This window comes from Pezoporus flaviventris, unplaced genomic scaffold (assembly GCF_033815535.1).
Source record: "Pezoporus flaviventris isolate CSIRO_AGI_PZ_B2104156 unplaced genomic scaffold, CSIRO_AGI_Pfla_v1 ptg000066l, whole genome shotgun sequence".
Lineage (NCBI taxonomy): Eukaryota > Metazoa > Chordata > Aves > Psittaciformes > Psittacidae > Pezoporus > Pezoporus flaviventris.
Genome location: NW_026892614.1, coordinates 13,897,461 through 13,924,113, shown reverse-complemented (window position 1 = coordinate 13,924,113; position 26,653 = coordinate 13,897,461). Strand labels below are relative to the sequence as shown.

At 37.5% G+C, this 26,653-nt stretch overlaps 1 protein-coding gene across 3 annotated transcripts; it reads right to left on the bottom strand.

The window, feature by feature from the left end:
- Positions 1-1,144: 1,144 nt before the first annotated feature.
- Positions 1,145-26,653, bottom strand: COG2 (component of oligomeric golgi complex 2). Of its 3 annotated transcripts, XM_061471300.1 has the most exons (18): positions 26,476-26,653; positions 25,490-25,651; positions 24,588-24,653; positions 23,615-23,695; positions 22,880-22,983; positions 21,838-21,946; positions 19,942-20,121; positions 18,468-18,592; positions 17,068-17,194; positions 13,248-13,387; positions 9,899-9,960; positions 8,514-8,665; positions 7,118-7,318; positions 6,324-6,396; positions 5,208-5,350; positions 3,821-3,960; positions 3,156-3,336; positions 1,145-1,582 (listed from the first exon to the last, which is right to left on the bottom strand). In XM_061471300.1, exons 1-18 carry the CDS (start codon positions 26,545-26,547, stop codon positions 1,481-1,483), a joined length of 2,220 nt encoding a protein of 739 aa, XP_061327284.1. In that variant the 5' UTR covers positions 26,548-26,653; the 3' UTR covers positions 1,145-1,480. The 3 variants fall into 3 exon arrangements, with proteins under 3 accessions (XP_061327284.1, XP_061327285.1, XP_061327286.1); XM_061471301.1 differs by lacking the exons at positions 25,490-25,651; positions 26,476-26,653 and having other exon boundaries at positions 24,556-24,643; XM_061471302.1 differs by lacking the exons at positions 25,490-25,651; positions 26,476-26,653 and having other exon boundaries at positions 24,568-24,600.

Genomic DNA, 26,653 nt, shown 5'->3' with positions numbered 1-26,653 from the left:
AAAAAATTTCTTCTTCATAAGTAGTAAGAATTAGGCGCACTCAGTAGTGTCTACCTAAGCCCTTGGCTGGCTGAAGATCTCCACATCACTGAATGAAACAAAAGGATGTGCTATCTGGCCAGCTGGCTCACTTTGCTTTCTTCAGCAATGAATCTGGATGCTCTCTCGGTTGTGTATGTTGCCATGAAGAGAGACGTAAGCTAACTAGGAGAGCCAAATCCTGCTCTCCATTACCCAGGCAGAATCCAAGAAGAATCAACATAATTTTAAGCAGCAGTATTTTCCCCACTGTCCCCCTTCATAAAATTATAAAAGTCCTAATAATCACCTATCCTAATCACTTCAAAAGCACAGTGATCACACAGGTGTGTCTTCTCAACTAGAATATGACCAGTTCGTCAATAGTGAGGAATAAAAAGCCTTAATGCCATGAAAGGTGTGCTCCCTACAACTTCAATGATACAGAATAGCCATGAACTACAGACTCTGTATCTCTGTACTTCAAAGACTTGTGCTGTCTTCGGCTCCCCCATTAAGACCCAAGCTCTCTAAATACTTTAGGAAGAGATGGGTATTTTTAATTAATAAACATGAACTAGAATTCCAGTGACAGATCTTCACAGGGTAAGAAAAAAAAGCAGAACCCCCAAAACACAAACACAACCTTATTTCACTTACACAAGGCGTTCTCTCATTTGAAAGCCTCAAATTCATCTCCTACTGTCCCCCACTGTGTTACCTGTCCCTCACATGTAAAAGATGTCTGCACACAAATCACTCTAGGCTCAAATCTTTGTAACTAGGTTTGAAATTACAAGAATTCAACATGTATTCAAGAAAAAAAAATTGCCAAATTCCAACAGACACCTTCCATCCCAACCCCAAAAAATAGAATAAGTAAAAAAATAAATAAATAAATAAATTAAAAAAACAGTAAAATGAAACCACTCAAACCTCAATCAAGAGCCAAGCATATCCTACAATGAGGGAAAGCAGGTAAGTGCAAAGCAGTAACAATAAACAGCAGATTCTTATTCCTGTAAGCATTTTCTTTATTCCAGAAGAGCTAGAATAAAGTCCTTTGAAAGGTTTTGACAGCCATCAATGAATCCATTTGAATTAAAAATATATGGGACACCAGAAGTTAGGAAGACAATTTATTACATATTATTTTCATCATATAAGTTCATTCTTCTACATTTTAAGATGTACAACAAAAATAAAAAAAACACATTTTCTTCCACTTTTATTCTACAGTAGAAAGTTCAGAACTTCTGACTGCTTTCCATATGATGGAAAACTCTGGTAAATGCTCAGTCTTGGTGAAACAAGCCTATCTTGAAAGTAGATATGCAGACTGGCTGCTTGAGATACATTAGGAAGCACTTCATTGCTACTTTATTTGGTAAAATAAAGAAGAGTTAAATTCTCTTTCTTTTAGGGACACTGTTTATCTTCAGTCACATGTTTTCAAAAGTATCTAGGATTGTTCCGCTGTAGCCTGATCCCTGGCAGTTAGAACCAGCTCTGTAAGTGCTGAAAAGCTTTTTAGATTGCTTGTTTCCAGTCCCATCTTTCGTATCTGAAAACACAGAACATACATTTATTTTCTTTAAAACATCAAAAGCTCACTAATTATTCTACTTAAAACATTTAGCAAAACACATGATTTGTCCTGCATTGATATGTGGCAAAAACTCACAAGTGCATACAGTGCAGGCTATAAAAAGATATTTGTAGCCAACTTTGCTCACTTAAGTCTTTACAGCTAATGTAGTGTCTTGCAAGGAAATATTTAACCATCATCTAGGCAAGCTGTAACTATATCCAGCTGGAAGTTGTCCAGTGAAACAGTCGGAAAGAGAAACTTGGCTCTAAGTTTGTTTTTAATGCATTGATTTCAACCGAAATTTTCTCAAACCTCAGATAAGGTTTCTGGGGAAAATTTTAAAGATAAACATGAATATATCCGGGAACAGCCAACAGCATGGTGATGAAAGCTGCAAGAGCCTATGGTTCTAGCCTTCAACTTCCTGGGGGATGAGAACAACTCTACAAATAGAGAGGTTGCTGTGAGTCATTCCTTACTCAGGAAATCTATTGCTCTGACAATTAGGAAAATATGGCCATGAGAAAACTAAGCATGCAATGAAAAAGGAAAACCTGGATCCATAACAAAACCATAATGAAATGATTCTGAAAAAGGTGCTTGCTGCTGGAACTAACTCTTTGGAATGTTCACATGTACCAAAACAGCTCCTAAATGATCATGAATAATCTACCCCAGTTCAGCTTAAATTCCCTTTGCAGTGATGTTAGTGCACATAATGGGAATAAAAGAACAAAAGCCCACTCCAGCAAAAACCTGCCAAATAATAAGTAAGATTTCCATACTGGCACCCAAATCTCCTTCCTTTAAGTCCCAAATATGTGAAAAGCATCTGTTAACACACAGGCAGACTTTATCTACCTGTTATAATACATCAACAAAATCTGCTCACAAACAAGACCGATGGCAACTGCTTGGCAGCTAATGATAGAGACCTGCACTTGGAATGTTGTTTATTTCTGTATATAATTCTCAGAAATAAATTAGTACAAAACAGTATTCTTAAACAATTTCATGTAGTTACTGCACATATTTCCTGGAACATTTACTTCTCTTATTTATTTTGTTATTTAAGGTTTTGTATTTGGCATTGAAAGTAACTTACAGCTACTAAGAACAACAAATAAGGCTAACATCTTTAAAGCTCTTGGGAATAGACCCTTTACTATGCAGTAAGTCAAGGTTGGAAATATCCAGAGAGAAGGCAAACAAAAGCAGGGCCATAAAGATGATCAGAGCTAAGGAAGGTCCCTGCCCTCTGATCTGTCCATACAGTGTGTTTTATTTTGTGCTTCCGAGCACTAAGCACAAGTTTTGCATTTGTATAAGAAAGGACAGGAAAGCATGCATTGCTCAAGCGGTATCTACAATCACCAAAGTCTCAAGTCACTTGCATGATACAGATGTGAAAAAAAGAAAGCACACACCCCCCCCCCCCCCCATGACAAAGCTTTCAAGGCCAAAAAACTAAGTCAAGCTTCTCTTTCCTCTCACACCCTTCCAAAACTAGTAACAATAATAAATAAACTTGTTTCTCATAACTTACTTGTTCTCCATAATATTCAACATCTAGGGCCAGCTGCAGTCGGATTTTGTTGTCATCACTCATGCCTCCATTTGTACCAACAGGGTTTGAAGTTACAGTTCTTCTGGCTTGCTTCAATCTTTTTAGGCTCTCTTCCATTTTCTTAACAGAACTTAGCACATCAGATACAGTTTCATAATACCTAAATTAAGGAAGATAAATGAGAAAGAAAAAAAAATTCACTTTTACAGAAAAGCCTACTTCATACACATTAGTTCATCACTGACCCTGAGAAATCATTATATACATTTCAAAAGCCAAAACAAAGTAGAACTCAGATTCTTGAAAATTCACCCACTGTTCCCTGAAAATAACTAGGTTAAGGTCTTACATCAATTCTGAAACAAAATGCAAATTTTTAGTTCACTGTTGCATTACTAGAGCTAAACAATTTTTCAAATGCCCTATGCACAGCTCTGAGCAGAAGTCGGGTATCCATCCCGCTTTTCATCTGCTGAATAAGCGACACCAGAGTATATCTGAAGAAATACACCCTGCCAAAAGACAGTACATTCTTGTTTTCTTTGCAGTTAATTCATAGTGCTTTAGGTACTCTTCCTGTGCCCATTCAATGAACACTGGAGTTTTCAATTAATACCAACAATGTTCTGCATGGTTCCTCTTACTTTTGTGTGCTTTCAGAGAGGGCGCTTTCCAGCCATTGATGAATCATGGGCTGCTTCAATGTACCTTTGTATTCATTCTGCAGTCGGAAGAAGGGCTTAAGAGCACTGTCAACATAAGGTGAAGCTTTAGTTGGCACCTCCTGGTAGATGACAGGGAAACAAGGTGGGGAAAAAGAACCAGTAATTTACTTACTGAAAGCATCAACATCAAATTCCAGCACATACATAAAATCCTAAGCCTGCACCTAAGCAAAGAGATATGCACTTCATTCACAATAAATTAAAGAAGAGGTCATCATACACAGGAAAGACACCATCACAAAATCATTTAGTAGTGTTATACAGTGTGATATAATATAGAACAGTGTTCAAAATTACCAGAGCTTTTAGAGAGATCCATGTGCTAGCTAGCCACTCCTGTTATTAGGGCATGATCCTAAATGCCCTTTCTGATCACACCTATTTCAGAGAAAACTGAACAGACTCAGTGTCCACTATAGACTATTATATCTATGTGAAAATACCTACTATTTCATGATACAATTCACTAAACAGAAAACATTTTTTATTCTGTTCTTATGCCATCCTGCTCCCTCAGTATATTTTCCAGAGGAATGCTTTTGGGATAACTAGTATCCCCTATCTTCTCTTCTAATTTTGTTTGCAGAATGCTTCACCTCTCCATGGATGATCCACACATAGCTTGGGTGAACTTCATGCACTGCAAAGCAACAGAACACACCCAAGGTACACAAAATCTCTAACACCTGAAATACATCATTAAGCTCTTAAGAGTTGCAAATCTTAGAATTTGTGTGTTCAAATCAGGCAAGGGTGTAGTACTCTGTGGCTCCTGTTAATCAAATTTCTCTCTATTGCCTGGATGGCAACAAGCTAACTACCAACATGACTGTGCAGACAGACTGGCAAAGGCAAGTCAGTATCAGAAAGAGCCAAGATCAGACAATTGGTTTTGGTACCATATTTCAACATTATTTGTTTAGTTTCTCAAAAAATTACTCTTTTTAGCTATTCTCATCTTGCTCTTTCTGTGCAAGATACTTGTTGAATCAAATCCAGGCAGCTAGCTCACTGGGAAGAAGTTTCTTGACATAGACAAAAGAAGCCTGCCACTCTTGCAGATGAACAGTTCTACTCCTTGCCCTTCCCTCATTGTTACCCTACCAAAAATTTTGAAAATACCATTTTTTTCCCTTTGCAATGAAGTAAACCAGTAAATCACTAAATTATCTCAAGGTATTTAATAGGGCTCTTGACTGTCAAGAAGATATGAACATGCCTGAAGAACTCATAAATGTACTGCCTGGTTAACATTCTTAGCATTGGCCTTTCCAAGACTTTTTTTGTATCTGCAACTAGCACTGACCTTATTGGTTCTCCTATATAACCTTGGAACTTCCAGTGCACTCTTCAGGTAAGCAAAGGAGGACTCACTGAGATCCTGGATAATCCTGTTATTCAAGGTAGGCACACAGGCTGATAAGGAAGTTTTTGAGTCTTCCAAGGCTCCTATTGAAGTAAAAATGCTAAAGTTTAAACTGAGCTACCCTGCCCGATCACAACATAAATTATGTGAACCCCACTATCATCCCAATTTCACTCATTATCCTAGATGGCTGCTGGTGTCAAATACAGAATGCTTCATAAATACACACCAGCCATTTATAAAACATCAACCATTCTTTAGTCACAAAAACAGATGGAGGGAAGGAAAAAGTAACATTGTCCAGGCTTGCCATTTTTTTTTTTAGTACCAATGCAGCAAGGACCTTGAATCAAAAAGCTCCAACCTACCATGGAAACTGTGGTTGTGGAATTCTTGCTAACAGTATCCAAATTCCCTATGGAATGACTGCAAGCGTACTCAAAGCTGTGATGGACAACAGGCCGTCTACTGAGTGGGGGACATGCACAAGCTCCTACCTCTCTTATGGACTTGGACATCTACCAATAATTCCAATTTAGAGAACTAAGTGGAATTCACGGCACAGAATTTCTGTCAGGGAACAGCTCACTCAACCAGCTACATGCTTGGCTTTAATTACTAAATTGAAATCAGGCTGCATGCTTCCCATTAAAAAAAAACAAAAAACAAAAAAAAAAAAAACCAAGGCACTTCAAACTCTCAATTTTAATCAAACATTTTCCAGACTCAAAATGTCAGTTCAAGATCACAGAATCATAGGACGGTTTGGGTTGGAAGGGACCTTAAAGGCCACCTAGTCCCAACTCGCCTGCCATGGGAAGGGGCACCTTCCACTAGACCAGGTTGCTCAAAACTCTGTCCAACCTTGCCTGGCAAGAAAGCTTCTATTTAACAAGTTAAACCTAAAGCAAGCTTCTTCTAAGTAATAAAACCAATAGTATTTTCCATTTTTTCACTGTAAATAATGACACTATATGTAAAAGCTGATTCTGTTCGGCTGGCAGAGTGGATTTGGGAGAAAGGGGACGGAGACTGAATTCAGCCTCTCAGCTTTACCTGCAATACAGGACATATTCTTGAAGCCAATCATTTCAAGTTTTGGTTTAACCATTTCTAAGATGTCAGGAATCTAAAGAAAAAACAAAACCCAAACCAAATAGATACAGTCATGTTATAAACATATTTTCATTACTTTCCCTACGTTCTATGCCTCCAGTGCATCAAAAGACACCTTCTTTTCTATATTTTTACTGCATTTATGGGAAACCAGTACTACAAAAATACTTCACAAATTACAGAAATTTCAGCCTTATTGACCAAAAATACACAGAAGTCATCCCTACTAGAAGAAAATTAATGCCATACATCTCTCTTCAAAATTCTGGACTATAAGTAAAGTACAATCACGATGATAAAACTTTTTTCAATCTCAAAGATTAAAACCTGTAAATATTTAAAAGAGAGCATAATATTAAAGCTGAATATTGCACCACACTCCAAGTTGCAACAGAGATTTTACTAGTAAAGGTAAGACTCTGGCACAGTGACACTTTCCACCAAAAATGACCAGAAACATACTGTTCTAGCTAGCTGTTAAGTCCAGCAGCTATTCATAAAGAGTTTAAATAACCAAAGTAATTTTTCTGTAATCTGCTATTGCAAATAAACACAATGTAGACCATTTATTTCAGGGGATATTTTCTACATTAGACTACTCCAGTATTAGCATATAAGATTAAAAAAAAAGCTGTACATTATTTTAAACTATTTCATGTCCTTAACAAGATGCTAAACAATAAGAATACACAGATAACAAAGTCTCTTTTGTAAGTAAAGTCACAAGCACAAACCTGATCCTGAAGTCTGTCCAGATCTGCAGCCACATGTACCAACTGAGTACTAGATATAGAAGGCAATGGCTGACTTTCTGGAGAAGACCCGTTCCCTTGTTCCTCACTAGGGTTGAGGCTTACAGAAGATTCCTTTTTACCGGCTAACACAGATTTTTTGCTTTCCTTTGTGTTCTCACTGGAAATAGGCCTTACAGAAACCTGAAACATCAAATTGAGATATGAACCCTAGCAATAGTGAAGGCAGTTAAAGCTGGACAAAGAGAAACAGTAAAGAATGTATAACATTCTCAGCATGAGAATGGCACACGTACAAAGCATATTAGCATTCCTAAAATATGTTATAAAATTTATTTTGAAAACAGTTTCTGGTGCACTATAGAGTTAGATGATTTTGAGCAAATCTGTCAAACACATACTTCATTCAACTGCTCTGTTTTAACTCTGGTACTTATCAGCACTGTTCATGAGTCAATTTAGCTGAGAGAACTGAGTCACAAGAAAAGGATAAAGGAAGATCTCACTGCTGTCTTCAGCTACCTAAGGGGCATATGAAGATAAGATGGACTCAAACTTTTCCTTGAGGTACAGTGTTAGAGTAAGAAGCACTAGATAGAGACTGTAGCAAGGATAAATTCTGACCAAATATGAAGAAAAAGTGGTCAGTCATTCGACCAAGGTTCCCAGATGCATGAAATCAGCATCTTTGGATATACTTAAAATTCAACTTCAAAAAGCTTGGTCTGAACAACCTTACTTAAGATGTCCCTGTTTTGAGCAGGAATTTGTACCAAATGACCTCCAGAAGTCCCTTTAAATCACAACTATTCTATCATGCTGTCTTTCTATGACATAAGAGACAAAGGCATGCTTGTACAGCTGGGAGCAGGGAGTAGAAGGGCAAAGTATAACTCTCTTGCTCAGAAGCAGGGAATCATTGATGTCGAGTCAGTTGCCCATAAAACTTCGGGTTTTACAATCTCAATGCTAAGCAACTGACCTAGATTAATTTAGCCCTTTTTATTGTCAGGGTTAAGCTTTCACCTGGCTGTTTCACAACCTCTTCATTGTACCAATGAGTAAACACACAAAAAGAACAAAACCAAGATTGTGGCTACTTTTTTCAGTGGCAGAGGCGGCCTCAAGCATACATGGAAATACAGCCTTGATAACCTTCAGACAGTAACACCGCAGCAACACTCATTTCTGTGGTTAATAACATGTTTTGTAGTAGTGCTTTTTATAAAACAAACTCATTATCGGGCCAAAAGTGTTGTTCTTAAAGAATGTTAAGTTCTGGGAAAAAGCGCTTAAAAAGAGGCCACACACTCTGTTTCAAAAGGTCTCTTGATGGACATACCCAATTACCAAAAGCACAAGCATGCTGTTCTCTTACCTCACCAATGAACACAGAGTAGCGTGCCAAAATCTGAAGACTGAGTTTCCACAGGCGGTGTGCTAATAATGGCAAAAACATTTGATCTGACCAGCACTTCAGAAGACTTGTCCAGACCATATGGGTGGCCAAAAGATAGTATGAGCTGCCATCTAGAAACAATCACACAAGGATCAAGTTCCTAAGCACATGCTTAAAAGATGGATAATACAATTACACTGTTTTTACGAGATTAAAAAAAAAAAAAGGTAAAAAAAAAAGCCTTACAAAAAGACACAAAGAGGATTTATTAAGCACCGTCTAAAACAGTCATAAAATATTAGCTCTTCATTACTTTAGATTTCAAATTTCACTAAGTTTCACTGTTGCAAAAGCAACAAATGAGAATTTGCCTGCAACAAAGGCAGGAACAGCTTAGCCAAATAATCTATTTTAGGAGGTAACAATCCCAAGATAATTTTTGGCTGTCTTATGATTAGACATGCTTTCCAGCCATAACAGAAATACTCCCTCAGCACTAAACCACTGCTCCTATCACAGTTTTATCTGAGATAGAAATATTTCCTTAAAACACAGTAGGAATATCCATATTTAAACCAAGTATTTTAAAAGTAGTTCATGCACTAACATTTTATAGCATACAATTAGAGACATAAATGTGTCTGCAAGCTCCAGGTAAATGCCTTGAAGTGGCAGGATTTACACATTTAATCTCCATTAGGATTTATTTCTCCTTTCCCTCTTCAGAGAGCATACGTGTGTATACACATAGATACATTTATGTGACTCTTAGCTGCCTTCTTCATGAGTATTTACTCTGTTAACTAAAGTAAGCTTTTCTGATTACAGTATACTTCTAATGAATAGACCATACTTTCTCTTCCACTGTAATCCTTCCTGTGTGTATCTCCTCATCTGCTCATAAATCAATGTATATTTTTGGAGCAGACACCAATATGAGAAACCAGAGCAAGCCTATAATGTTGCATATGCTGCCAACAGATAACCAGTTTCACCTCTACACCGTCTTAAAATAAATAAGAAAAATATTCCACAGTAACACGGCACAGACTTTTGGTTGTCACTTAGAGGGCACCAAACGCCAGTTTGCTTCCTTCTTGCACTGAGGGGATAGTTACACAAATATGTGAAGGGCTACTGCCAAAAGGGGTATTTTTAGGAAGTTATCACAAACAGCACAATACTCTCACATTGCCTTCTCTATAAAAATCAAACAGTTCTCTATGAACTGTTTAATACATTCATCAGAAAACAGAAATCTCATGTAAATCCACTAGATGCATATCACTACTTAATCGACAGACAGTAGCCACTGTTAGTTATATCACCATTTCCTTCACAATAAACTATTATTGCAAGTTTACCTGGTGCTTCCTCTAGTGTATCTGAAAGTGCTTCTTCTAAGGCCCCTGCTATTTCTCTGAATCTGAGAGACAGAAAGGTTTTGAATATTACAATTCAACAATTGCTTAAATTGACTCCTAAACATTTTTTCAGTGTTTATTTCAGTATTATTTCAATGTGTTATCAGTGGACAGATTTTACATCTATGGTTATTTTTTCCCAGCATGATTTCGGATATAAATGAGACCGACATTCAAACACTTGAAAATGAGCCTTTAACATTTCACAGGCAGATATGAAGCTGATACTTTGGGAAATTATCAAGGTCACAATCGCAAACATTAACAAAATGATCGCTCACAGTGTGTCAAATCTTCAGCTTTTCTGAGAACTGAAGTTTTTTTTTGTTCTGTTTCTGTTTTTAAACTAAAAGTGAACAAATTATCTCACACTTGCTTTAGCTGACCTTCAGATATGTCACATGACATCAGAGGCTTCAGCTTTCTACATGTTTGTTAATGAAGAGTGGCATAAGGTTCTGCAAACAATTCTGTACCTGGCAAAAATCAATAGATCCTCACAGGATACCTTTCACCTCCTTTGTAAAAAATTCACCCTTTAAAACAGCAGAAAAAATAAACCTTTCCTCCCCAGCTTTTTAGTACAACAGCAAAGTTAATACTGAAACTTTTGACACTTTCCCTTAGTTTGAGCATACTGGATAAACAACACAGCATTTCCCTCATCTAAAAACTGTCAGGCAAGAGCTGCAGAAAATTCCTTAACCAGCTTTTCCCTCTAAATGCTGAAACAAAGCTATCACTTTAACCTCCCCTACAGAAAGCTCTATTGTCATTGATTACCCCTTTTATGTGCACATAGGCCTTTCTATCAAACTTCCTACAAAACTTTAGGGTTCCTCTTAACTGACATTTCCAGATGAGACCAGGGACCCACCTAGCTTTTCTTATTCAAACTCCTAATGCATGTTTAGCAACCAAACTTACTTTAGAAATAGTTGTGAAATGGCTTCAAAACCTCATTCCTGCCTATGCACCACTTCCACTGACAGAGCAGTGTCTTAAAGTCTTATGGTGAAATGGATTAGAGAATGGAATTGTATTTTTAACAACATAATTTTTGCTGAATATTTCTTACATAGGAAAAAAAAATCCCAATGTGGCGTTCACCACAGTTCCACACTCAGTTTTACTGATGTAATTTAAGGAATAGAAAGGGAAAGAGTCACTGGGGCTGTTTGAGCCAGCACTGCTACAGAAGAAACGCCTGTACATCTATCTGTTCCTTAAAGGATCGTTTGTAAAGGCTTCACTGAGAGCTGATTGTTACATGTGATTTCTGTAACTGAAAAAAGAAAAATGCTTGAAAAAATAAAAATCCCAACTATCTTAACTCTAAATGCCAGTGTAAGACAACAGAATCATAGACTGGTTTGGGTTGGAAGGGACCTTAAAGATTATCTCATTCCAACCCCACTGCCATGGGCAGGTAATAATACTTAAATAAAATCCTGACTTAAGGATATTGACATAAAGAATAAGCTTCCTTGATATATATATTATTAATAGATTGCATTATTTTCACAGTTGTGCACTGAAGAATTCATGGGCACTTTCAAAAGTTAACAGATTATTCCCATTTATAGGAATAACAAGTGAAAGATAAAACAGCTGCTGTTATCCAACCATTCACTGAAATCGTGAATTATCTAGATTTACAGTAATCCTGGATTAAAGGAATTTTATTTTTGTTTTGTTCTTTACGGTTTTTTTTCATCAGTTAAAGCTCAAAATACCTAATAGAGAAGAATATTTTGAACAGAAAGAACATGCTGAAGGTCCATTTAAATTTTATGAGCAAGAATATCAAAGTTTGATCAAGTGGTCACTTATCAGAAAAGTTGCAAACAAAACATTTCAAACAAAAACGGCAGACTCACACACCTATTAACAATATACATCTGTTAAAAGGTTCATAATGGCTACAGTTCAACATTTTTAGTCTGTGCACTCAGCACTGCTACTGTAGTAAGTACACCTGCCTGCTCCCGTGGGCCAGCACAAATATTTGTACATTTAAGTGGTTTGGAGAAACTGACTGGAGTTGAACATCAGCCTTTTTTCGCTCAGAGTTAACAGATCCTCCTATCAATTCACTACACAGCTGAAGGAACAAATGTGCCAGCAAAAAATCAAACCAGGATGTCAGAGCCTGGGGCTACTTTGCATTTACATTTCACAAAACGCAACAAAACACCAAAACTCTGCTCGTAGCCCCATGCTCCTGTCACTTATACTAGTTCCAGCACTTCTAAGATTCCTGGATGAAATTTTTCACCAATAATGCAAATCTATCCTGGATTAAAGATACTGGATAAATGTGGCTATGGTTGTCCTGTTATTGCCAGTTACAAAGTCATGCAATAAAAAAATGCCAGGTTAAAAAATACATCAGTTTCTCTCCCCTCTCTTTTGGAAATTCTACGCTTTCTTTAGAGACCCTCAGAAGGTTTTGGACCAAGAGAGATCACACACAGCACACTTAGGTCATAGCAGACTTCATCAATAGTTCTCTTTCTTGCCTGGAGACTTGGTATCCAGCCATAAAGCAGATGTGCAGACTACACTTTCTAAAAATATGGTTTACGTTCTATTCTGTTCATTAACATTCTAGCATTACTTGAATTAAGATGGGGCTTTCTTGGGTTTTTCTGCTCTCTTTTAGCTGCAAGATCTGTAAAAGATAATGCTGCAGATACATCAGACCTGTTGGAAAAGTAACCTAAAACTTATTACTTAACTGCTCAGGAAAAGGAAATAGTAGGGGGAATCTTTGGGAAAGCCATGTTGCAAGACCCAGCACTTCACAGAGTATATCCTGTGAGACACAAAGAATGCCAGAAACATTCTAGATCTGGAAAAGCTGTAAGTTATCAAGTCCTTTAATTCTCTATTTCTAAGAAGAAAGACTCCTTCCCTCACAGTAAGTATTCCTCTGGATTTGCACAAGTAGCATTCTTCGACACACAGTTTAGTTCCAGGGATACTAGAGAAAAAGAATTTGAAACAAGATTTCAAGACTTACCTACATCTGTTCCTGAATGTCTTATGAGTAATGTACCAAAAACAGTGTAATGCAGTACATATTCAAGAGCAGCTGGCTGTGATTTTGCTCAATTACCAAAAGATGTATAAAACAGTTACTTGACTAATTAAATTCTTAGTCTGACTTCTACAATTTGCTGACAAGGGAAACTCTGAACTATGAGATCTGACCCTAAGCCAGATCATCTCGCTGTGATTGACTTTTACTTTTGAAAGTGAGAAAAAAAAAAAATTGCATACTAACCTTATCTGAAAATACACAGGCAAATTCCATTTGTTATTAAAGCTGTGGTAAGATGGATGAGCTCTTAACCGTTTCACACTAGCCTGGGAGCCACACTGTCGTTCAAATTTCCGTACAAAATCCATACTAGTAGTGTACTTCTGCAGGCGGAGAACAAGCATTCTGATAACATACCAGGTCCCAGCAGACAAGGAAAGTCACTATTCATCCAGCAGAACTCTTGTATTACACTTAGAGATAATCACACTTCAGAATGGGCTGACACTAACTCCACTACTTAATCATGCTAGGCTAAAATCATGGATTGCAGTGAAAACAAAACCGATTAACTAGTAGTGCTTATTCTGTGATAAGAAAAGCCAGTGCAGGACACTTCTAAAAAGCATAAAATTGTCCAAGTACCCTGAACAAGTAGAACTGATCAAAGGTATGTATGAATAGTTCTGAGCTTAGTCACTGGAGTGGAACAACAGTGTTGCACAGTACTAAGAACAGTCAGTCTCAGGAGATAACAGGCATACAACAAACAAATAATCAGGAATGAATCCCAAAGTAAATATAAACACGAGAATGAAAGCCTATTTTTTTGTTATATGGACCTGTATTATAGGAATTTCTAGACCTGTTTGCCTAAAACTATGTTTTGCAAATACCAAGTATTTGCATAAGAACTTCAATTTCAGATAAACTAACTTTATCCACTGTATACTTCTAATAAGATGTTTACAAACAGTGTTAAGTCAGTTGCAAGCAAAGAGAGATTATATTAATACTCAAAGGCACTGTGGGCTTACTCTAAACAGTAACTTACTAATACCCTGAAAGTAATGAAATAATAAATTAAGTCACACACAAAGCAGAAAGCCAAGAACACAAAGCCTGTGTAAACCAATTTAGAATCAAAATACAGCTAAAGTCTACCTGTGCAATGAAAAAGTTTGGCTTATGTGCAAGTTTCTTTTAAAAAACACCCAAACCAAAGCAGCCCTAAAACCTATGGTACATGCTCAGTAAGCCACTATGAATTAATGAAATAAGCCTGATTGAATATCCTGGTGCTTCTGATTTCACTGCAGTAAAAGCAGCAACAGGGCAGCAAGACTTTTCCCACAGTCCAGAGCGCTACATGAGTGATGTGACTTTGCTTCTTACGAAGCAGCAGAACATTCTTAGGAAAAGCTCCTGAATTGCTGCTTACAGGGTCTGCTCTCAGAAACAACTGTGGCTACACGACATGTACTGACATGGGCTTTTACGTTGCGTATGCCAGCAAGTTCCTAACTTTGTCAAAGGTATAATTTAAGCATATTTTTCTTGTGACATGGCAGTTGTAGTGTGTAAAGACAGTTTGGTGGGTCAAGACAGCATTCTGAAAATTGCACACAAAAGCTTTTAGGTAACGACTTTTCTCCCAAAGTGGTTGTATTTATAACACAATGGAACCATACAAGGCATGGGAGCTAAATCCAGAATGAATGACAGATTAGTACCCTTTCAGGCTTCCTTTCTATTAAACTAAGCAATGTAAAAAGGTAAATAAGCTGTTAATGCTTTGTTACCATAAGTATTAGTCAGCGATATAAACCAAAAAACTCTTAAGATCTAACATTCATGTTCAAAATAGAACACAACTCAAGAGACATTTATCTAGTTACTGATAACATTATATCCAAGAGAGAGAACTAACTGTAGGACTCATTCCCATTTCAGCTTTTAGGACTGACTTCAAGAGAAGCTAAAGTGGGAAACAAAATGGAGCAATTTTCTAACAGAGGAATCTAAACTTAAACAATGTCAAATGAGTGTTTAGGTATAAAAGAAGTACTCTTTTCACATACCCTGTAAATCTACAAATCTGACTCAGAAATAAGGACACAACAACATGAAACAATTTTAAGAAAAACTCTACATAAGTAAACGGTGCATGGATTTAACATTCATGCTTACACTGCCAGTTCAATTCTTCCAGGATTTAAAAAATAATTTTTCTCTTCTCCAGCTCTATAAAACCTCCCAAAAGATAATACTGCATATTCAAACTTTTCAGCATTAAACCTATACATACGTACATATGGAAAAAAATACACTTTTCTAAATTTCTATTAATCTAGAAAACACAGATAGAAGATTACTGTCTCAAATCTGTGTTGCATTACTTGGTTTATCAGCAGTGCAGAAACAATTTTAATGGTTGATCTTCCCCCTCTTATTTCAGAACTATCAGTCTTCAGACAGAAATTTTTACACTTGGCATGTCAGCTTCTTATTGATTTTTAGGTAAAAAAATTTAATGGTTTAGATTCTGAGTCACTTAAGTAGTCAAAAGCAGTTTGGAAAGTACTTTAGACCTACTACATGGTTTACCTGAAAGTCATGTGGGGATGATGGGGTTTTATGTTTGTTTAATAAACACAATGTCACTGCTGGTCAGTATCAGTATAATACGACAACCTTTTAAAAAGAATTCATTTAAAACAACAAACCTAGCTCCTCTGCAGATAAAATACATTCTTGTGTAAACCAAACAGCAGAGACGACAGAAGCCCGGCATAGGTCACAATTTGCAGCATTCAGGGCATTATAGGTGAAAGCTTGAAGAGTGACTGAAACTGTATGGCAAACATAGTATTCTTACCAGGAGGGGGAACATACTACAGTGTCATTTGCACATCATTACCATAACTTCCTTCAACATCTATTTTATTTGCTTCTTATTCAGAGCCTGCCCTGCAAACATTCACTGTCATATCTGCCTGCCTTCAATTATTCATATATCTGTATGAAAAAGATCTTAAATTCCAAGACAAATACAAGTTATTTAGGTAAAAGCAGTTTTGCATGAACACAGGAAGAAGAATCATTAGACACCTTCACCAGCAATCTAACATTTCTCTAAGTCATCTGTTCTGAGCCGCCTACTGTGCTTTTGTTCACACTACTTTTTATTGCCTGCCATCTCCATCTTGAAAAATTTCACAGTAATCATGAGTCAAGCTGCAAGTTTAAAAAAATCAAAAAATCAAAAATTTCAGCAATTCTGTTAAATACAGACAGGACATGAAGAAGATCACAAAGCCCATATTTTCTGCTTGTGACACACTAATCAAGTAGTGCCACAGCCAATTGTCATACCAGACCAAGAAATCTGTTTCAACACTAGTAAAAGATGATCTTCTAGAGGCAGGACAGCGCTGCCAATGATGAAAATATAAAAGTGACAAATAGTTTAAATTCATTTTATAATGCAACCAGGCTTCATAATTAACTGCAATACCACAGAAAATACATCTTTTATGTTCTAAACCTTATCATACTGCCTTCAAATATTTTTGCTTCTATTAGTCGATTCATGATTCTAATCACAACATAATCTGCAGTACTGAAAGACAGCAAAACTAAAACAAGCAAGTGAAACAAATTTTTTTAGCCAACCACAGTAGAAAGCAAGTTGTAACTCAGGTATTGCACTACCATTAAAGCCTTTTTTATACAGAAGTCCTACTCTTGGGCAAACACTGGAGTTGTCCCCTCCCACCTTCACTTATGCTGCAATTCTACAATTAAGAAGGAACACCTACTCCTAAAACAAATGCTATGACCAAATTCACATGATTAGTGGCTTCCCGTATGAGATTTCCTGGCAAACTTGAGGGGAGAATTAATTCCTATGAAAATTAAATCAAGTGATTTGAGATTACCTCTTGCAACAACATGAATTTACACAAAAGCAGCAAGGAAAAAAAACCCTAGAGAACATAACTCATTCAAGTCTTGTATATGCCAAAGGAATCAGAAATGAAAAAAAAAAATAAATGATTACCTCATGAAACACATCTGGGTTTCCAGGGTTAAATAGTGATGGTAATTTCTCTTCTAAACCATGTACTATTTCTGGCCACACTGAATTCACTAAGAAATCATATCCAGGAACAATATCTGCTTTTTCACTGAAATAAAATTGCAATTATTCCACAGTTATATTTTACCATCAGCCTTATTTGTGAAGGCAGGATTAACTAAAAAGACATGCACTGCATTAGATGAGATGCGATTAAGTTTTTCTATGTAGGTATGCTAATTCCCTTATTCTTCCTTTGAGGTCTCCTATCCAATCCCACAGTCTCAGCAAATGAAAAGTATTTTTTATAACTCTCAAAGTGCTTTAAAATCTTATCAGTTATGTATTTTGCAAGTGTGTTCTAGAAGATGATTACATTTCAGCTGAAAACTCCTATTCTTACTTGTGTATTTCAACAACTCCAAAGAGGTACCAAGTAGAGTAATGCAACTAATGCAATGGAAAGAAGCAGAAGTTCTTCATAATTGTTCCACTCTGTATTTATACATGACATTGTGCTTCAGAGCAGAAGATTAGAAGCTACCTTGCTTACAAAAATTTATAAACTGAGAGCAGAAGAGATACAAGCATTTAATTCCGGTTCAGTACATCATAGTACAAACATTCCATTATTAAGAAGAAAGATTATAACTTGCTAAGGGATTAAAAGAATTGAAATGTTAGTAAAACTTAGGAGTCATAAAAAGCTCCGCAATGGATGACTAATCAGAAAAAGTAATTCTGCAGTCCCTAAAGGCTACATCCATAGTTCTGCTAATTACAGCAGTCTACTATATTAAGCCTGCAAACAGATGAATAAATGGATAAAATTCAGTAGACCTGAATTATTTCGCCCTCAAAACAGCCAATTTAATTGCACAGGAATTAAGCACTTTTAGAAAGACACTGAAAGTACAAATCAATTAAACTTGTAGTTCTAGTACATGCAAAAAACCAGCAAGCCTCTGGGGACCATGCCCACTTTTCTGATGTGCACTAACAACCCAGTAATATTTGAACTTACATTTTTTAATAGCTTTATTATGCCCTTCTCCTTGAATGAAATGAACAATCATATTTCATGGATTCTAAAAACAAGCTATCTGACACACTGTACTATGAACAGTACTAAATTCTACTACTGAAACAAAGGATTCTCTTTCCCCACTCTGAAGGTCTGGGCCACAGCACCCAGGAAGTCTGTTCAGTGCTCTGTTTTGGAAAAAACACAGATATGAACCAGAAATCAAGCCTGACTGTGAATCTTTAGGAAAGGCCAGACAGGTGGCTTCTACATCAAAGCTAATTATGCACAGCATTTTGAAAGTGTATGATATTTGCTGTAACTTCAGTGCAATCGAAAGAAACCACAAGATAGTTACCTTGAAATAGCTCCGCCTGTTACTTCACGCAAGAGACGGCAATGATGAGGAACAAATTCCAACAGTCTATTGTACACAGACTGAAGGCCATTAGGATGAGATTGAACGTACTGTTCCACAATCACCTGCCAGGAAGAGTTCAATGTTAAACGCCAGAAAAGTGAATACAAAATACTGTAATGCAAGACTCACAGTCTAGTCCTTCAAAACTCCTACCACTGCAAGCCAAACATTGGGATAGTTAGTATATTACTTTTTTATATTACAGTTTCCAAGTATAACTTGCCAGCTTGAATTATTACTTCCTTTAATGCAGCACTCTAGCTAGGAAGATTGGCCGCAAAAATGGGAATGAGTTTCTTACTTTTAAATGCTAGTCTGGCTCCCCACCCACTTCATATATCACTGACACCTGAAGCAGTCTGTGAAATTAAACGGATGGCTGGGAAAAGCTAATCGAATCTCAGAACAAAGTCATAAATCTCTTCTAAATTTAGATGTTGATGGTTCAGTCCCACATGCAGGTAAGCCAATAGCTAAGAATCTTCTGTGAAAATGCTAAGCCTTTCATGCAGCTAGCAAAGTAGTTTGCCTGGACAGTACCCTATATCCAGTGAACACAGACAATTGCTGCCATGAAGAGAAGGCAGACAATAGTTAGACAATACAAAAAGAGAACAATAGCTTACATTTCTTAGTATTCTTCTACCTGTCTGAACACTTTTGCCTCTTGCTACATAAAGAAGCAGAACGGTGCAGAAGTGGGGAAAGAACAGGCACTGAGAAAACTGAAGGGGAAAGATGAACTGTCCCCCACCAGAGCAGTTGCTACAGCACTAGCAAGCACCCAAAGGAAGTTTGTCCTTAAGGGGAGGACAACCATCAGTTGACTCCCTCTCCCACCCAAAGCCAGGAGCTAGTTTTGCTTTATAAATCTGTATGCATACAAAATAAAGTCAGGAAAATTTTAAATGTTTCATTCCCAGCAGCAGAAAAGAAACATCCTACTGACAACGACATACAGCTCAGGTGGCATCAGACATACTGTTTTGTCACAGGGAACAGCTAGAAAATGTAGAAACTGTTTCTTCAGACAATGGGAAGAAAAGGACATTGCACTAAGAACTATTTTTGCTGCATTTGCTTGCTACTGAGCCAGCCATGGAGAAATGCAAGCCCCAGATCTGGTCCAATTACCACAGATGGACGCTGGTCCAGAATAAACTGGATTTTACTGCAGTCATACGCTTGTTTTAAGGTTTGCTTTTTGGACTCCTTGGCCCAAAATAACCCTCCACAGGTAAGAAAGAGAATCCTTTTTTTCTAGAATAACAACAAAGACTTTGTGCTGGGGCTCAGTTCTCCTGCTCTCTCCTCAAAGGCATTTTGAAACTGATGATGAAAGCTGGAGTTTAACAGGAAAAATAAGCATGTTTGCAAAACAATTTTCTTAGGATTCATGTTTTTATCTTACCTCATCTACATAAGGTTTTACAAGCACTTGGCCAACTAAAGCCTCTGCATCCCGTGTTTTGTCAATTGTTGCATAAGTGCGAAGACAGTGACGTATTATGTCAACATTTGAAGTCTGAAGGCCCTCCAAGAGCAGCCCTTCCAGAGACTGCTGCAACATAGCTGTTATTCCAGCTATACGCTATGAAGAGAAACAAATAGTAATAAAAAACAAAGCCTTGTCATTACTGCTGAAGTATATTCTTTCAGAAATACCTCAGTTCGCTATTTTCATTTGAAAGGTGCACAAGTTTTATTAACTGTTAGCAAGAAATGAACATCAGCACAAGCTCAGTGGGTTACTGATACTATTTAACAGAGTATTTATTAGAATAAGGTTAAAAGGCAAGTATTTTCCTCTGTATGTTGCAAATTATGTGTTAACTTATCTAAAGTCACCTTTATCCTGAAAATTTGATAAATGTTCCTTGTTCAACTGAACCACTATGTGTGATAACACACAACAGTTTTACAGTAAGTCACTGGGATAACAACTGTGGCATTTATCCCTCACTGCAAAACCTGACAGTGTGTTCCCAGCACTACTTGTCAAATTACTGCAAACCAAAGACATTGAGTGACACTGGTACCAAAAAAATGACATCATTACATTCCTTCTGGCTTCTGCCAAACAGCTGCTTCAGTCAACATACATTCTTTTTGATGACTCTTATTCCAGATCTCCTGCTACATCTCTTCCACTAGATCCGAATCCTTGCTACCCTACCTGCAGATACACTGCTAGCCCAAGATGGTCCTTACAACTCTGTATCTGAAACAAGTTCAGAAATGCACATTAGTAGTTACAGTTGAAGTACCAATTTAACCAGTCAAAATTATTCTCTGCCCTTTTGCATGCTGTTGTGTTCATCCATCCTAAAACGATTCCACAGAATTTGTTCTAAACATGCCAAGTCAGTAACCCAACTGCTGACTAGTCATGAAACCTACAATCTGATGACCTTAGCAACACGAGGTACAGGACAGAAGTCCTGGCAAGCACCATTAAGGAAGCCACACAACAAAGTAACAAAGGTTCTCTCACCATGAATACTACTCTGCTGCTTGCACTTATTCCTGTAAGTGTCTGATAACATGTCTGATAACAAGGTGACCAGAATGGCCTTGTAAACTGTCCATGAATCAGCATGGTACCATGGAAGTCTTGAGCTGAAACATGTTTATATTGCCAACAGACATGTGTATATAATGAAAAAATGGAACTATGAACTACCTTACTAGCCCTAAAGCAATCAAGAATGCCAACTCCATGCTAACCCAGTAAAAGCATTACCCCGTCTCCATGATATCTACCTTTCAGCACAAGTTTTCATTTATTCCCTCTTCCCAATGAATGGGTAGAAGAAAAAAACCACAAAACATCAATTCATCTGTGACAGTAGTTACGACAAACAGACTATTAGAGAGATTAGTGTACCAGGCTGAATAGCCAGAGTTTGGCAATAAATTTCACAAAAAGACAAACCTGAATATACTCAAGACAGCAACTCTGCAGAAATACTCCATTTATATTCTGGTCTATACACTGCAGCTAACAAAACCAACATCAGTCTCTAGAACTAAGCCTCAATATCACCAAACAGGCAAACTGCAAGATACATTAGGCTGACAAAAAACTTGTTATATTTCCTACTCTTAAGTAATTTGTTCTAAAGTAAGGAAGCAAAGTCTAGATCTTCAGAAGCAGCAATACTTCTACTTGACTGACAAAATTTACCTCTTGAAACACATTTTTACCCATAAATTAATTCAACAAAACTGTGAAAACAGGCATTTGTCTTTGAGTTTTATTGGTTTCGCTTGACCCTGCAAATGCTGACTACCATGCAATACTTACTGGTCTTACTTTGTCCAAAAGGGGCATTCCTTTGCTTTGTACTGCATGAAATTGTAGTTGATTAAATTCTGTGGCAATTCTCTCTAAAACTTGTCCTGTTAAAAGTGAGCTAGAAAAGAGATTATACAAGATGGAATACATAGTCAGATTCTTTCAAATCAACTCAGTTTCATCTGCAGCAGATAGATAATAATCTCCCCCAGTTTTTGTGGTTTCATCTAAATGTTTGGAATCCTGATAGGTACTACTACAATTACTGCAATCATGTAATAATACTCTGGAACAGGCAACATGACTAGAGTTGTTTTGGGGCTACTAAGATATGAAGTAGGTGAACCAAAGGTGAGAGGAACATAAGATCTTGCCTCAGCATGAAGTACTGTCTTCTATATGGCAGTGCTGTTCATGGTCACATGAAAAGTCAGATTTACAGAGCTCAGAAACTGCAGTAAATGCTCTTCACCATCCAGATTTATTTCTCCTTTCTGTTATGTGACAGCTATCTCTAAAGAAGCAGTCCTACCTTTCTTTCCCTGAAGTTGTTAAAAAACAAAACTTGTGAGTCTGTTGGAATTTGTCACAAACCCTCCTTGTACCAGAAGTTTTACATGTGTGGCTTGCCTGCCTTAGACTATTCTTGCAGCAGTCCTTTTGGTTATATATAAAGCAGGGAAAACTAGCAGGGAAAAGCTAATTCCCATTTTACTTAAAAATGGTATTGGAATAAAATGTAGTGTAGAGAACATTTCAGACATGACAGGACTAGTGACTTCCAAGAAAAAAAATATTATTGCATGCAACTTCAAATAGCACATTTACTGAAAGCACTGCAATTCAGAACTTTGGAGGCTGAGTTACAGGTTGTGTGACCGACCAGTTTACAGAAGACAAACTCCAAAATTACTGAAGTAACATTCACTTATTCCATCAGAGTTACATTTCTGAATATATATCCTAATGCTTGTAAACTTATCTACAGTAATACCATGAAATAAAGTTAGTCCCATCAATTATAAGCAAAACTGAGTATTGCATTTTTTACCTGTTTCCCTCTAATGAGGACAATTCTTTACTGCCTTGAGAATGTAGTATCTTCTCAATTTTCTCAACAGACTGAATAACATGAATAAGTCTCAGGACACACATCTGCAATTAAAGAAAATTTTTTCATGGATGAACCCAATCCCAATTTACATTATCTAATGACCCTGGAGATATTTTGGATAGCTTTTTAGGTTTGTTGTTTTGTTTTTTTTTTACTGATGTAAGTTTTCTCCCTTCATCTTAATGCTAGAGCCATGTATCAGCCGAAGTACTGCTCATGTAAGTCCATAAAACCCCACAGACACATTTTTGTCATAGACATAGAACAGATGTTCTTATCCCTGATATCTTTCCAAGTTCAGCAGAAAGACAAATGTTAGTGTCCCCCATATAAAAATTTAAACCACCGTATTGCAATGACATTCATAATAAGCAAGTTTATACACTACTATAAACAGAAACATGAGCAACTATAGTAGAAACAAAAGCCAACCAAATAAAAAATGCATAGTTTCGGCAAATAAAGTAAAATATTTTTGCTCAATTAGATAGTGTAAAAAAAAAATAAAAATAGTCTGCCAACCACAATGTCAATAACTGTTTTTATAGGTACAAAATCCCACACAGTGTGCATCTAGACAGCCTAGAACTTTTTAAATTTTCTTCGGGTTAGTGGCAAAACCAAAGTCATCCTAAGGAGGACCTTTTAAAAGTAATAATTTAGCTGTTATACCTTTTTTCTTCTGATATCTTCTTGTTTAGTCATCCGGTCATCTACTGCCTGGATTCCTTCACTGACACAAGACTTAAGACTCTGAGAGAGAAAGTCACTATGTAAAGGTCACTTCCCACTTAAGGTTTAAAAAAACCTTAAATCAAAAATCTTAACTTAAAACAGGAGAAGGATTACTAGGAATATAGGAGTGATAAAAGCTACAGTATACCCACTGCCCTCTATGTGAAAAAGCCAGAAATAAGACTAAATAACTGAAAGTATAACCTGCTCCTTAAGTACTGCCACTAGAAGTTTCATCATTTTGACTAGAAGTGTTCTTACTGAGAACAAATCACCTTTCACCCAGAAACGGCCAGTTAAAACCAATATGATATCTTGAAACTGAAGACAGAAATCAGACATAAGTTGCATTTTTCACATAATAAATATTTATCTATGGTAACTGAACCTGTTGTCTATTTTAGACATCAAGGCTGTGATATTTTGAAGGCATATTTATGCAGCAAACATCCCTCTAAACTGGCTGCCAAGGTGATCAAAAATTGCCCTCTGCTGAAGATCAAGCCAGCGTGGGAGAATAAGACCCACCTTCAAGAGGGTGATCTTCTATGGTTAAACCACAGCTCTGAGGAAAAAAAGTCCTTAAGGGGCCAGTGTTGTTTCTGAGTTATTTACTACCTACTAAAAAGTTACTCAAATATTGAAACAGAATCAATATTTCACCATAGACTCGTCTTGCAAGAGTTCATTCATTTATCATGTTTAAGGAATCTTTTATATCTTCATGAAAATGTAAATTTAGTGCTACTACAACTGCTTGAAAACACAATGCTTCTCCTACTACCATTCTAAGTCATTAATTTTTAAGTTTATTTTAATAATCAGTGACATAAGTAAAAGACATTCTGTACAACATATGAAAAGTAGCTGAAGTTTACCAAGCTGCGTACAATGATCGTTTTGAGCATACCATAACTTCTTCCCTTAACTGTCCCAAGGGTACTGAAAGCTGATTAAGAGCCTTGTCCATGCCAACCTAAAGCAATTATAATAAAAATATTTATGACATTTTTGATAAGCTCATATGTGAATTAAAGACAAAGAAATGACTTCACAGATACTAAAAGAGAACTGACAAAAGATACCACCCCTTTATAGTCTCCAGTTTTAAATGCAATACAAAAATATGTTACCCCACATACAGGCATAAAGACATTAGACTGCTTGTCATGCAAAGCCAAAAAAAAATAATCCTTGACCTATGGAAATTTTTCTTCCCATTAAAAAAATTGGTAAATCTCAGTCTTTGAACCTGTATAATTCAATCCTGGATGAACTGGAATGAAAGAGCAGGAGAGAGAGTGGGCAAGACATTTTAATATGAAAATAATCACAATTTTCAGTCAAATATGTTGATGGGGTTTTTGGTTTTGTTTTGGGTTTTGCTTTGTTTGTTGTTTTTTTTTTAAAGATATACTGACTGTATAGTAAGTTTAAAGTCTTCTGTAAGAATCCCTCAGAATGCCTTTATTTGTATCATTGCTACTCTGTTTTAATGATTTATTTCCTTCAATTTTACAACTGCTGACAGTTTGAGGAAAAAAAAAAGTTGCCTGGAGTCTAACTTCCTAGTGAATTAGTTTTTCAAGACAAAAAGCATTCATCTAAAACATTTACTACAGACCAACAGCAATTCCGTACAGTACCTGAATTCTACAGGATCTGTCTTTCAGTTTCTCTCTGGCAGTCAGAAGGGGTCACAGTTTAAGATGACAGTGCCAAAATAAAGCCACATACTTGTCATATGAAAACTAAAAATCTTACTAAACTACATGAAGTCTGAACTACACAGTACAATTTAATAAGACTTACTAGATTTGTTGAGAGATTAACAAAATCTGCATAGTCCTTATTTATGAGTTCTACCATAGCAGTTTTAAGGAGTTTGTAATAGAGCTCCAGATCCTCTCTGAGCTCTTCCAACTGCACACGCTTCCTGCAGTCTGATACAAAGTGATCAACATCAAAATCCGGCTGTAAATGAATCAGGAAAGAGATGAGGATGCAAGTAAAAAGTTCAAACCAGGAACACATCCCTCCCCACCTCCAAAATAAAAGTATTCCGTATGCCAGTGAGCTGACCAAACTAAAGCTTCGGGGGGGGGGGCAAAAAGGTTACTTAACAAAGTAGTTTTAAATGTTTCAAAATCTTGGTCTGTTACCCCAAAAGCACACGTCGTGGGTCACAGTACCTAAAAGACTAGCTCTCCAAAACACAGGACTGTATATTCCTTGCACGCTCTTAAAGAAAACCCAAACACATACTGGAATACAGTATTAAAAACTACTTTTAAACTCTCCAAGCAATGAGGCCCGAATGCCGACTATCAGTCTACCTGCAACTTAGCTTCAAAGCACGCAGAGGCTGACTTGGAGGAAGCATGCCTGCGGTTTGCCCCAGGAGATGACCCGCAGCACTCGGCCCGGCACAGAGGCACTGAGGCCACCCGGCTGCAACGCCCAAGGTGTCGTTTCGCTCAGGCCTCTCCTCCCGCCCATCCCATCCCCTCGCCTCGCCTCCCCTCCGCTCAGGTTCCGGTTCAACCTCGCAGAGGCAAGCCCTGCTCGGTGCAAAAGCAGAGGTGCAAGCCGCCTGGCCTTGCAAACGGCCCGGACCCCCTTCACTAACACAGCGATCCTCCAGGGGCCTCAACCCAGGGAAAGAGCCGTGGTGGAGTTACAAGTGCCCGACCAAGGCTCCGGACCCCCTCACCCCGCAAGTAACCCGCCACCTCCCTCCTCAGGAGGCCCCTCGCGGCGCCCTGGACCCCCAGTATCCTTCCGCACCCCTCACTCACCTTCATGAACTCGTCCTTGTCAAAGCAGAGGTTCTCGGGGCCCCGCGGCAGGTTCATCTTCTTCGCTTCCATGACCAGGCCCGGCGCGGCAGCCCCACCACGGCGGCGAGACTGGCGGCTGCCACAGCACCGCCCCCTCTGCCAGCACGGCACCGGGGGCAGGCCCCGGCCTGCGCCA

Excerpts from the sequence above, each read along its gene's own strand:
- COG2 (XM_061471300.1), bottom strand. The coding sequence starts at position 26,547 with ATGGAAGCGAAGAAGATGAACCTGCCGCGGGGCCCCGAGAACCTCTGC. Across the intron at positions 23,696-24,587 it reads AGTTAAGGGAAGAAGTTATG|AGTCTTAAGTCTTGTGTCAG; the intron begins GTATGCTCAAAA and ends TTTCTCTCTCAG. Across the intron at positions 22,984-23,614 it reads AAGATATCAGAAGAAAAAAG|ATGTGTGTCCTGAGACTTAT; the intron begins GTATAACAGCTA and ends CTTTAATTGCAG.